The sequence below is a fragment of the Sugiyamaella lignohabitans genome, chromosome A (genome assembly GCF_001640025.1).
Source record: "Sugiyamaella lignohabitans strain CBS 10342 chromosome A, complete sequence".
Lineage (NCBI taxonomy): Eukaryota > Fungi > Ascomycota > Dipodascomycetes > Dipodascales > Trichomonascaceae > Sugiyamaella > Sugiyamaella lignohabitans.
The window spans coordinates 4316611-4328941 of record NC_031672.1 but is presented as its reverse complement, the minus strand read 5'-3'; the positions used below and the strand labels follow the sequence as shown (position 1 = coordinate 4328941).

Sequence of the window (12331 nt, the reverse complement as noted above, 5' to 3'; positions counted from 1 at the left end):
AGCCCGGCCGACCCAACAGCAGCAGACTCAGCAGCAGCAGCCGAACCAACAAGTGGGGGTGGTACCACGAGACACACGCCACGAGACAGGCTTCTCGGCAAACGGGTTGCTGTGGCTCTTCGGGAGGGGGGACCTGGCGCGGGGAGCTGGCGCCTCCGGCGGCTGGGGCTCCGCCCCAGACCCCGCTGCTCCTCTCGCTACGCTCGAGTCGTTCTCGTCGACGGTCCCAGCAGTCTCCTGCGAAGCAGGAGCCAAGGGGTCTGGGGCGAAGCCCCAGACGCCGGAGGCATAAGCCCCCCCTCCCCCTTCCCCAGCCCGCTGGGGCTGGTGGCAAGCAGCCCAACAACCGGCCCGAAAGCAAGCCCAGCGGCAGCAATCGCAGCAAGCCGATTTCCCGACAGGGCAATGGGAGTCAACTTTAGCTCGCAGGTTTACAGGGGCGGATGTAGTGCGGTGGCCGGAATGAGAACCAGAAGCAGACCGACCAGCGCCAGCAGCCTAGTTTAATCGTTATCTGTACAAAAGGGGCCTGATATGCAGACAGATAGCAGCCGGCATGTGGGCTTGATGGGGAGATAGTGGGTTTTGTATATGAATCAACACCACGCGCAGATTCTAGTAGCTCTCATTTACTCGTTATATACATCACATCTCAACTGATACTGCTTGACCATACTCATACGCCACGAACTACCACACTGGATCTGTGATAACACAGGCCATTGAGTACTGTTATTAAGCATTTACAACCTAATATTCGCCTCAATTTCTTCGATTCTACACTAGTCCAGTCAGTTAGCTGGCTTCGGTATATCAGATTCAGTAACCCAACCAGCTATTTAACCAACTCGAATCAATCGAATCAGTGACTTGTCGTGGTCTAACACAACTAGCAGCTCCAGTATAGTAAACTGGTGACAGCACCAAACGCGATTTTTTAATTGAGGTGAGTAGGAGTCAAGGTCATTTGGATTCAACCCAGACGGTTACATCGGGTATTAACCTTTTCCAGATATTGGAGCCCCAGAACATGGTCAGGTCGTCAGCGCCAGTTAGCAGTTTGGCGTACCAGATCTCGACATCCAATGATCCCACTCGGATCTATAGGACTCCCATTGCGTTTCGGGGCCAGGACTTTCTGTCATCGGCTGCTAGTTGGACTAAACATAAGCTGTTTCCTGGAGATGGTGGGGCAGCTGGATCACCACGTGGGGGTGGTGATGGAGGCGGTACGACGGGCTCATCTCCGCCAATATCCAACAACAGAAACACGTTTTCTGGCCAGCTTGGATCTGGTTCATCTAGAAATCATCATGGCTCCGCAGGCGGTGGCGACAACAACAACAATTCTTTACTCGGTGTTTCAATTACCAGTGGCGGTCTGGTAGTATGTATATATTCCAGCTCGGTGCAAGTCTGGCGTGATGAGGTCAGCAATGGTGGTGTTCTGGAGTTTGTTGGGTCTACACATGGCATTGTAGGATCAATTGTAGATGTTGCGGTCACCGAGTCTCCTGGTGTAACATCTGGTACTGCTGATAATAGTAGAGCTACTGGTCATACTGTGACGCTAGTTATACAAGTATTGAGATCCAGAGCCTATTATTTAGAGATCCATCAGATCAGCCGGGAGCCGAGTCTGGTGAACACGTTAGTATTACCACCAGCATCTTTTGGTCCTGGTCCATACCAAGTGATTACCAGTGTGGCATCTCCTTATATGGCTGTGGTGACCTCGTCAGGACTAGTTACTTTATTCGCCATTGACGGGTATCATCCTCTTGCTTTATCTGGTTTGGAAGTGGCCTGTGGCCCAGATGGAAGTGCTCTGCTGGATTTACAGGGCAGGTGGCTGGCTTTGACTCCTAAGACCAGTGCTGATGGATACAAGAGTGCTCGATCCAATAGAAACGGAACCGGATCCGGTGCCCATGATGTCAATGGTTATGGCCATGGTATGAATGGCAGTCCCAATGGTGGTATGGGGATGGGTAGTGATCGAAAAGGTGGTACTGGTAATGCCAATGGGGCCAAGAGCAATCGACTGGATTATCTTCCCAATGCACATACCCCAGTCAATTTACCCCCTTCAGGACCACTGTACGAGCGAGTCATGGAAAGCCTGTCAGCTACTGCCGTGACATCACTCAAATCACTGTCAGAAGCAGGCTATTCTGGCATCAAATACTATCTATCCAAAGACGGATCAGGGCAAGATCAGTTCCATTCCTCAGTATCTGGGGGAGGAAATGGCGCTGCAGGTAGATCGGGGCCCAATTCGCCATCACCAGGGTCGTCTTTGAAATCACTAAGTAAATTTCTGTTTTCAGATCAATCATCAACCAGCCTTGTTCAAATTATAGATATACCTTCTGAGACGTCGATATGCTGTTTTTCGCCTTTAGAAGGGCTTTCCTATTTATCTTTGTCGCCATATGATACCACTCTACTGACTGTGTCTAGCAAAGGAGATCATATGTACACTTATGATATCTCATATTTACCGAGAGAAGTCACAGTCACTGGAAGATATGCTCGAGGTAAGGTGCCTGCTCGTATCAAACGAGTGGCCTGGGATACTCGTGGAGGATTTGGACTAGTAACGCAGGATCGTGGTAGTCTGCACTGGTTCGACAAACGAATTTCATTTGATACAAGTACCAACAAGATTTGGAAGCTGTCGAACTGGGGTATTGAGGATATGACATTTGTAAATGGTGCATTTGCAGCTACCGTTGCAGCTGCTGCAACAGCAGCGACAGCAGGAGCAAAGAGCTCTAAACAAAGCCATAGAAAATCTGGCCGAGATAGAGAATCGCATCTACTTTTGTTGAAACAGGGTCAATTGCTGATATCGGATCCGACATCAGGTCAAAGCACCTGGAAATATGACCTTCCAGAAGTAGCTATTTCAGACCCGTACAAAGTCAGAGTCAATGGTGGTACTAGCAATTCCAATGAGAATGCTAGTGGTGACAGCAACGGGGATCCTAATTATTTGATAGATAATTTTGATGGTGAGATGGACGACGGTTACGACAATGAAGTTCTGGGTCTGGATGACACGACCGACGCAACATCACCTTCATCAGCGGGTTCAGCTGTATCAGTGAGTTCCAGCGACCTGCCACCGAGACCAAATGTAGACCCACTGGCATTTTTCGAGCTCGAGACATGTCTTCCATATCCGTTTATTCACGAGGACCGACGAATCACCATCAGTACCACCGAATTTTGGGACACTGCGAGCGCCAGTTGTATGATCACTACTGGAAAAGGGAGCAGTGAATCGTACCCTGTACTGGCAGTGTTTGGTCTTGACATACCAAGTAAGCCAATTGATTTTGGCAAAGCCAAGGGAGAAGCGAAATTCACGCCTTCGGAAGACCTGCCAAACAGCGAGGGAAATCTCGATCTCGACGATGCTGCCAACGGGGAAGCACTTCGACGTGCTATGGAGAGTCTGGTGCTAACCCACCCACCTTCTCCCCAGCCATCCAAACCCAGTTCGCCATCAGTAGAATCCGATTCCTCGCACCAAGGGTCAGCAACACTTGCCCAACACTACCTATCAGACTCTGACTCGGCCCATTAACAAACACACAAACACACAACTGCATAACTCTGTTCCCACTCAACACATTTCCACTAGTTCGACCATAACGACTACTTTATATCTTATTTATTATTTTTTTCTCCCCACACACGTCGACGGGGGATGTGCCTCCGGCGGCTGGGGCGCTGCCCCAGACCCCGTTGCTCCTGCTTCGCAGGAGACTGCTGGGACCGTCGACTAAAACGACTCGAGCGGAGCGAGAGGAGCAGCGGGGTCTGGGGCGGAGCCCCAGCCGCTGGAGGCAAACACCCTACCAACATGGCCTGTTGTACAGAGGATTTATTTACATCAAATGAGTCTTAAGTGCTACTAGCAAAGCGGGCCTTGCGCTTTGCGAGCACATCTTCGGGGATGTTGTATTTTGAGGCGGCCGACTTCTTGGTGACGGAGCTGTCGGACTTGTTCTTGACGGTCTTGAGCACTTTGTCGGCATTTTTGTATTCTCCGAGCCCGAGTTTCTTGATTCTCTCGATCTTGCGAGTGAGTTCGGCAGCCTCTTCTGGCTGGCCGTACTTGTTGAGACGGTTGACCCGTTTTTCCAGCTCAGCAATGACAGCTTCAGTGTCGGACTCTTTTGACTCGGATGTTTCAGTCGAGGCAGCGGCTGGCTCGCTAGCAGTGGTTTCACTGACAACCACAGGTTCGGAATCGACGACAATGGGCGATGTAGCAGTGGCCGGAGCAGCCTCGGCAGCAGGAGCAGTCGCAACAGTCGGAGTTTCAGTAGCGACAGCAGTGGAATCAGCACCAGCATCAACAGCATCAGCAGCAGCGTCAGCAACAGCGGGCTCAGAACCAGCTGTGCCAGCAGTCGCAGCTCTCTTAGCATCGTCCTCTTCTAAACGAGCCACGAGCTCGGGCTTTGTACCAGACACACCCAAATCACGCTCTTTTAGAAGCTCTTTCAGCTCAATCACTTTCAAACTCGTGTAATTGGCCATTTTTTGTAATCCTGTATGGTATATGAATTTCCAATCGTTGAATAATCATCGTGTTACCACTGCAACCGTACCTCGATTCCTCGACCACCCGCCTCGACCAGCCAACCCTACTCCACCCCTTGTGTAACTGCATACATGCCCCTAACCGCCTATCCCTCACGCTCGTCGCTCGCGAAGCGAGCACTACGGGGTCTGGGGCAGCGCCCCAGCCGCCGGAGGCAGACCACGGGGAGAAACATTTGCCTCCGGCGGCTGGGGCGCTGCCCCAGACCCCGTAGTGCTCGCTTCGCGAGCGACGAGCGTGATCCGGCCAGTGGGCCGCGGCGCGTGTGAAGCGGGTAGCATGGTGACGGGCCGCCATGCACGATAAACTCCCAACTGCATAAACTGGCGGTGGATGGTTGCTCGATAGCGTGGGGTACCCACGGGGCGTCAGCTAATCGCTGTCGCTCACACTCGGTCATGTTGCATCCCCGTTCTGGCTGCTGGTGCCACAGGGGGAGGGCTGCTGCTGCTGCTGGAAAAACTGCCTCCGGCGGCTGGTGCTCCGCCCCATACCCCATCGCTCCTCTCGCTATGCTCGAGTCGTTTTCGTCGACGGTCCCAGTAGTCTCCTGCGAAGCAGGAGCAACGGGGTCTGGGGCAGCGCCCCAGCCGCCGGAGGCCATTCCCCCTCCCCTAAATTCATGCCCCGGTCCAGGGCTCACCAACGGGCTACCCTGCCTGACCTTAATCTCTTGACCCTATCAGTACGGCCAGTAGGTGCGTTCTGTAGGGCGATGTACCTTACATTAAATATATTCTTTTGCGGGTTTGCATTCTCTCACTTGTGTTTCTACATAAATAAATTGTTAGCGCTCATACGCTTTTTGGGTGTGTGTGTGTGTGGATATTTGTTTTTGTTGGCTCGTCGCCTGGTTGTGGTGTCGTTGCTGAAAGTATATATATTGGACACACGCCAATTGGTTCAATCGGTGATCCCTTATCTTCGGGTGGTTTGTTTGTCGCGGTGCTTGACAAAGGTACTCACTTTCTTTACCCTAGTTCTGATCTGTATACAGTTTATTATACCAAACTGTCCTTCTTTTCAATCCAATTTGGGCCCATGATTGGTGTTTATACTAGAATTATCTCTATCTAGAGCTTATTGGATTAAAATTCGTCCTTTTTAATACTCAATCGAACCTTTGTGGAGGATTTCCAATCAGTGCGTCTTTGCACGCATCTCTGTTTGAACAATTACAATTGCCTGTTAGTGGGTGGTTCACTAACTTGAAAAAAAGTCTTAGTTTGTGGATACAAGTGTCTAATTATTGATTTTATCATTAATTGGTTTGTGTTTCTGGTGGTGTTTGAATCCTGTGTCTCTTCTGAGTCTGTGCTTTACTGGGACTGGCACAACTTGCAGCATAACTTACGCTAGGACGACAGCGTACTCAACAATTGACCTACTGTTCTCATTTTATATTGATATTTGAGTTACGTAGAGCCGGCTATCCATCTTTTTGTAGTGAGGTTGCTGCGGGCAGCTCAACATGACGACAATGCCGCCACTGACTGATAGTAATGTGGACGGTCTGACAAATACTGGTGCAGGTTCGAAACCCGCTACACCCTCTGAAAATGGGACAGAATCTAATTCTACTAGTGTGGGTAACAATTCTGGCTCCAGAACCATTCGGGTTGCCTCCAAACCAAGAGACATTCCTTTGGTAGTGACTTCAACACCCAGTGCGACCAAGCCAGTAATAGTTTCATCATCAGTCGATCGCCGAACGAGTTATACCAGTAGTAATGGCAGCGATGTGTATGGGGAATCAGCCATTGCTGGTGATTCGGATTATGATAGTTTTGCTCGAAATGGCCCCAGTATCTCAACGGTAGCATCTGGTACTCGGACTGCATCAAGCGGGTCGAACTCCAGTATAAATCCAAGTCCTGGCATCTCGATGACTGCAATGGGTCCACCTATGAGCGATATTTATGGGTATAATTATGCATACGATGGATACCCTGGAGGTTTCTATGTGAATGGTACTGCTAGGTCACAATCGTTCGTGAGCCAGGGGGCTAGATCGGCTAATTTTGACAGGTCTGGTACTTCCGCAACCAGTCAGGCAGTGGTGAATGCAAAACCAGATGATTCTACGCGAAAAGACGAATTGCCTTCTCTTGAAACTTTAAGCCTGGAGAGTGGTAGTGAGAATTCTCCTCCTCCTACTTCAACTACCTCATCATCTGCACCAACCAGTGGTGACAAAACAAGTGCTGAAAATGATACCGGTTTCAAGAATGCTTCTACAACCAACGGAAGCAATGGCTTTTCTGACAAAGGTACTTCTGAAGATCAGAGTACTGCTGATTCTTTGGACCCTGCCTCACACTCTAGGTTCAACACTCCTAGCACACAGTCTCCTCCTACTAATAGTGGTGGTACCTCGTCGATCGCAGTTCAGGCATCAATTCCAATAAATGCTCAACAGTATTATCAACTACCTGTGCCTCCGCACCAATTACCCATTCATCAATCACCATTTATTTATTCATCTGAGCTATCTGCATTTCGCCCAAACCAGTATCATAACGATACATATACGATAACTGTCACCAACGTGCCACCAACCTACCAATGGAAACAACTCCTAAATGTCATATCAAATGCATCACAAAATATCCCCATTGTTTATACTAAAATTGTTGCTCCTGGAATAGCTCTTGTAACTGTCAAAGGCCAGGCCAATGCTGTGACTTGTACTCAAAGTATTAATGGACTTCAACTTCCATCCGGACATATATTAGCAGCTACTGCTGCTGCCGGCTCAATTGCTGCTAATGCTTCAGTAATTCCTCCTCCTATACCGCCTCCTCCTCCACCAATGCAGATTTCTCAGGCACCAATAACAACATCTGCATCGACACACGGACAACCACAAGTAGTCCCTTCTTCATTAGACGACATTAATCCATCTTCATCCAGCCCCTATAATGTATCTTCAACGAGTAGTCCAAGAACAGCTCCATTCAGATCCTTGAACATGCCTCAGTCAGGGTCCCCAATACCCTTGCAATCATCTCAGGTAGTGTTCTCGCCAATTTTATCTCAACAACCACCGCTGCCGCTTCCTCAACCTCAGCAGTCATTCTATGCGCCATCGACTGGGTTTGTACCACATTTACCAATGGCGAACTTACAAACCTCTCATTACCATTCGCATGGGCCATCTCCGAACCCAACCCCCAATATGTATCACATGTTCTCCCCTCAAACTGCGAATGCTACTCTGGCTCATGGTCCATATCAGCATCATCCACAGCCTTCAGGCGATTTATGGAATGGCTCACCAGCACCTTACTACGGACAGTCCTACCATCCCCAACAACAATTCAACCTCATCAACCCCCATGCTGCCAACTCATCGTATCAACACCGACAAAACCCTGCGATTTCCGATCGCCAACGTCTATTTATTGGAAATGTAAGTTTCTCAATCCCTCAACAAGTCAACAAGATACTTCTTGATTCTAACAATTAGATTCCTTTTACCACCCAATGGCAAGACCTGAAAGATTTTCTACGGGCTGAAACAAACATATACCGGGTAGAAATCCCTGTGTTTGAAGACGGTAGATCCAAAGGATTTGCAATTGCTATATTCTACACCGAAGAAGATGCGGCAAAAGCCATCGAAAAATTTGATAAAGCCATGTTTAGGGGCCGTGAAATTAACGTTCGCTACGACAAGTACCGCCGTTACAACACTAATCCACATAGCCAGGGGTTCTACCCTCATCAACCGGTATTCTACTCATCATCGCCACTGATTAATAATGAAATTTATAACGAAAGCGATTCCGGTGATGACCTGAATGCCACGAATGACGAATAATCTGATCTTGCATTGACCTGATTCAAAAAGCTACTGCACCCACTTTCAATCGTATATAACATTTATTTTTAATTTGTTATTTACCACATCCATTATAAGTAATATACGAGTGAGTCTAATTACTGATATCATTTATTTAAACGCCGAATGACACTACATGAAATAAACTAAACATACAAACATAAGATTATTAAATAAGAGAAAGACTAAACTTACTCGACAATGACCGCAGTATATTTAAATCCTTCCTGAATCTTGGCATCGATCTCCTCACTTTTATGGGGAAGAATACCAAGGACGTAACTGATATCATTCCATGCCTTCTGACTCTCACTACGAACCAATCTATCAAGCAACTTGTTGGATAATTGTTTGACTTGCTTCTCTTTGTCGATAAACGAACTGAGGAACTTGAGAATTTTATGAAGTGATTCTTGAGATAAGTCACCATCAGCACTGAGCATAGAGAACATGTCAATAAAGCCATTATAAATGGCATTGTCCTTTGTCGATAGTTCGGTAAAGAACATTCGAGCCAAATCAGAAATCCGCTTATCCGGATCTTCGAGGCACTTGGCCATTTCACCCAATTGACCCTTGACCTTGACTTGTCCAGCTAAAATTAAGAAGGTAAGCGTCATCAAACATGTCCTCTGGACAACAGAGAATCTATCATGGAGCCTGCGATATAAGAAATCGGTATTCTCATCAAGCATATAGTTGAAGCATACAGCAATATCTCCTAATGCAAGTACACAGTTGCTTCGGATTGTGGAATTATCGGACTTGTCCATTAATGCCATCAATATTTGCAAATTCTGCTCACAATAGGTAGCCGACACACACATAAATTTGGCCAGACATAACGTGGCTGACACGTTCAGCTTCTCATCCAAGTTCTTTGAGAGTCCCTGTCGACAAATGTTTGACACCATTACACCAAATCTTGTCAAGAGGGACTTTTCTCCAAACAAAAGTTCCCTTTCTCGAATATATGCAATTGCTTCTGAAAAGTCATCTTCCGAAGTTCCTCCACCAGCAGCTGCGTTAAGATCATCTTCTTGCTCAGCTGAAGCCGACTTGTTACCATCATCTTTTGACTTAGATTCTCTTTGGCTAGCACTTGCCTTTTCAGATGCGATCTTTGATCTCTTGAAAAGAATCTCACATCTTTCAAGATGTACAAGAGTTTTAAGAGCTACATCTCCGATAATAAACAAAAGCTGACTCAAAGATGCTTCTTTTTGCTTCGGCGTACGAGTGCTTTCCTCAGCACCAAATATCTTCTTCGTTTTTGTCCGGATTATTTCAGAAAAGACAATATCTGGCGACTCACACAAATCATTTATTGCCTTGATTGCCTGCTCAGCAACACCAAACCATTCCCAATCATCGCAATGATCGATAAGCACATTTGCAAGGGCGGCAATAGCCTCATGAGTGACCTGTAGCCTAGCAGGGCTACCAGTATTGGCCTTCTTCCATTCGTCTTCTGAAACACATTGCTGGAGTGCCACGCATGTGTATTTGGCTAGACCCAAGTCCGCTCTTCCTTGCTCACCAAGACCAATTTTAAGTAGCATTTCCATTCCAGCTGTTGCCACCGAATGGTCTGCCTTGGCAATCATTCCTATTATAATAATAGCGCCACGTCTCTGAGATTTGGAAATTTCCCGCTGTTGAAAACTATATACTTTCCATAGCGTTCTGATTACACCTGGAGAAATAAGCTGGTCCTTCTCCATAGCCAACATCAACAGCTTTTCCAAAGAAGCCAACTCTGCTAAAGTGGCACCATACGTTAAGCTCATTAAGTTTCTCGCAACCAGTATATTTGCTTCTCTCTCTGGCATCTCTGCTGGAGTTTCAAAGAACAATCGCTGGTAGCAGTCCACAAGATGACTCTGAATTTGCTGGCCCTCGTCATTGTTTGCTTTCGCCCAGATAAGATGGATCATTTTACGGATTCCGGTACTAGCATGTTGAATCCCATATGCATCTGCTAGAACAAACAGATCCATGGAATCAATCACCTCTGTCTTGTGCTTAGATAATAAGAGAGTCTCACATCTATCAAGAGCTTCATGAATAAGGTTGATAAATTCAATTGCTTCACTGTAGTATTTGGCAGTTAGTTGCAGTTTGTTGATTAGTTCGACGTCAGCTGTTGGTGTGGTCTGCTTTTCCGGGGCCCCTTCACTATCATCATCTGATGGGCTATCTAGAGCATCGGGATCAAGCATAGACATATCACCGGCGTCGGAAGGAACGATTTTGTCCAGCTCTTGGTTGACTCCGGCTAGTCGGCCTTTCCATTCTTTCAGGTTCAATTGAGATCCATGTAACTGATTGAAAGGATGAGTAGAAATCAATCGATTGATAAGCTTGATTCCTTGTCTTCTCACTAAAGTGGCTCTGTCCTTGAGCGCTTGAACTGCTATCTTTGTCATTACTGGTCTCCTTTTAACAAACTTTGTTTCCAGTTCACAAATAGCTGATAACACCTGTAGCGCCTTGGATCTACAGTACGGATTGATGTCCATTGAGCGCTCTTCAACCAAATCTAACAACACATGCACTTGAGTCTTGTGTTGTTCAATATTGGCACCAGTCTCCTCGGATTGATCACCATCCTGACGACAGAAGTGAATTACAATATTACCAGCCACTTCAATAATGGCACATCTGAGTGTAAATGACTCACTGTCCAGAAGCTTGACGATTACCGTCATATTTTTCATGACTAGCAATGGAGCAAGTTTGGAAAGTTTGATCAAAAAGACAGAAATGACTTTGGGACTCTTAGCATCATTGTTATTGAAGGTCTTAGTACTCAACTCATGTAAAATTTCATCTCCCAATCCTGAGTGATCGTATTGTTCATATAAAATTTGAAGAAGTTCAGCTAGGGGCTCCGATAAATGCTCGTAATAGATAAGTAATTGTAATAGAGACGTTAAAACGCCCAATTGTTGATGATGTGATTTAACTGCTATGCAAATACATTTGAACAAATGCATTCTAACACCTTCATCTTTAACCAGCTGCTCATTCTCTAGAAAAAGATAGGCAGGTCGTAGATATAATCCTGCAAATAAATCCCGTTCAGAGGTAGTCACAAAAAGATCTTCCGAAAATGCTCTTAAGCACTTGCAAATAACATCATAAGAGGCCAAAATACTTGATACCCCCGTCTGAAACTCCTTGTTATTCTTATTTGATGCAACTTTGCCACTAGCGGTGGAGGCGCTACTGACTTTGAGTTTGGTTAGGCTTTGGTCCAGATTTACAAGATACCACTGCAGTAAGAACATGTACCTTTCCAACAGAGCTCTTGTGATCTTTAGTTGAATTCCAGCATCTTCCTCATCTTCATGTTCTGTGTTTTGATTTCTACTATTGCTACCATAATTGGCGACCACACTTTGAATACCACTGACTATTAAGTCTAATATTTGATCTCGAGTTTTTTGATCTATTTCGTTATAATCACTAGGTCATCTGTTAGAATCTCAAATTTTACCTATGTCTTATTTCTTCCAAGTAACACTTACCTTAGAATAAATTTGAGTAAACCAAAACACCTTTCATCTGTGATTCCTTCGGCACTGACCGCTAATTTGTTGGTAATTTCTTCTACGGCTATGGAATGGTCGGAGATATCCAGGTCATCTACAAGATCACCTGGATTCTTCATAAACGTTGAAAACGCTTCTGCTAAATTAAACGTTCCCTCCATTATCTGTGAATTTGGGTATTATTGTCACTGAAATATAGAAGAGATGTAATAATGAAAGTTGAGATGTTCGAGGATCAGTGTTTATTATTTACGCGTCGTTTCCAGAGCAACAGATGCAGGTAGTCACGTGTGGATGTTTGGCCGAGGA

General features: G+C 46.3%; 3 protein-coding genes across 3 annotated transcripts; 1 reads left to right on the top strand and 2 right to left on the bottom strand.

The window, feature by feature from the left end:
- Positions 1 to 1030: 1030 nt before the first annotated feature.
- Positions 1031 to 3595, top strand: AWJ20_1402 (uncharacterized protein; the record flags this gene model as incomplete). The annotated part of the gene is made up of 1 exon (XM_018878279.1): positions 1031 to 3595. The coding sequence occupies one exon, from the start codon at positions 1031 to 1033 to the stop codon at positions 3593 to 3595; it is 2565 nt and encodes an 854-aa protein (XP_018735598.1).
- A 320-nt stretch (positions 3596 to 3915) lies between these two features.
- On the bottom strand, positions 3916 to 4557 carry THO1 (Tho1p; the record flags this gene model as incomplete). Its single annotated transcript, XM_018878278.1, has 1 exon — positions 3916 to 4557. One exon carries the CDS (start codon positions 4555 to 4557, stop codon positions 3916 to 3918), a length of 642 nt encoding a protein of 213 aa, XP_018735597.1.
- Positions 4558 to 8656: 4099 nt separating this feature from the next.
- YCS4 (Ycs4p) lies at positions 8657 to 11758 on the bottom strand (the record flags this gene model as incomplete). The annotated part of the gene is made up of 1 exon (XM_018878277.1): positions 8657 to 11758. The coding sequence occupies one exon, from the start codon at positions 11756 to 11758 to the stop codon at positions 8657 to 8659; it is 3102 nt and encodes a 1033-aa protein (XP_018735596.1).
- Positions 11759 to 12331: the final 573 nt, after the last annotated feature.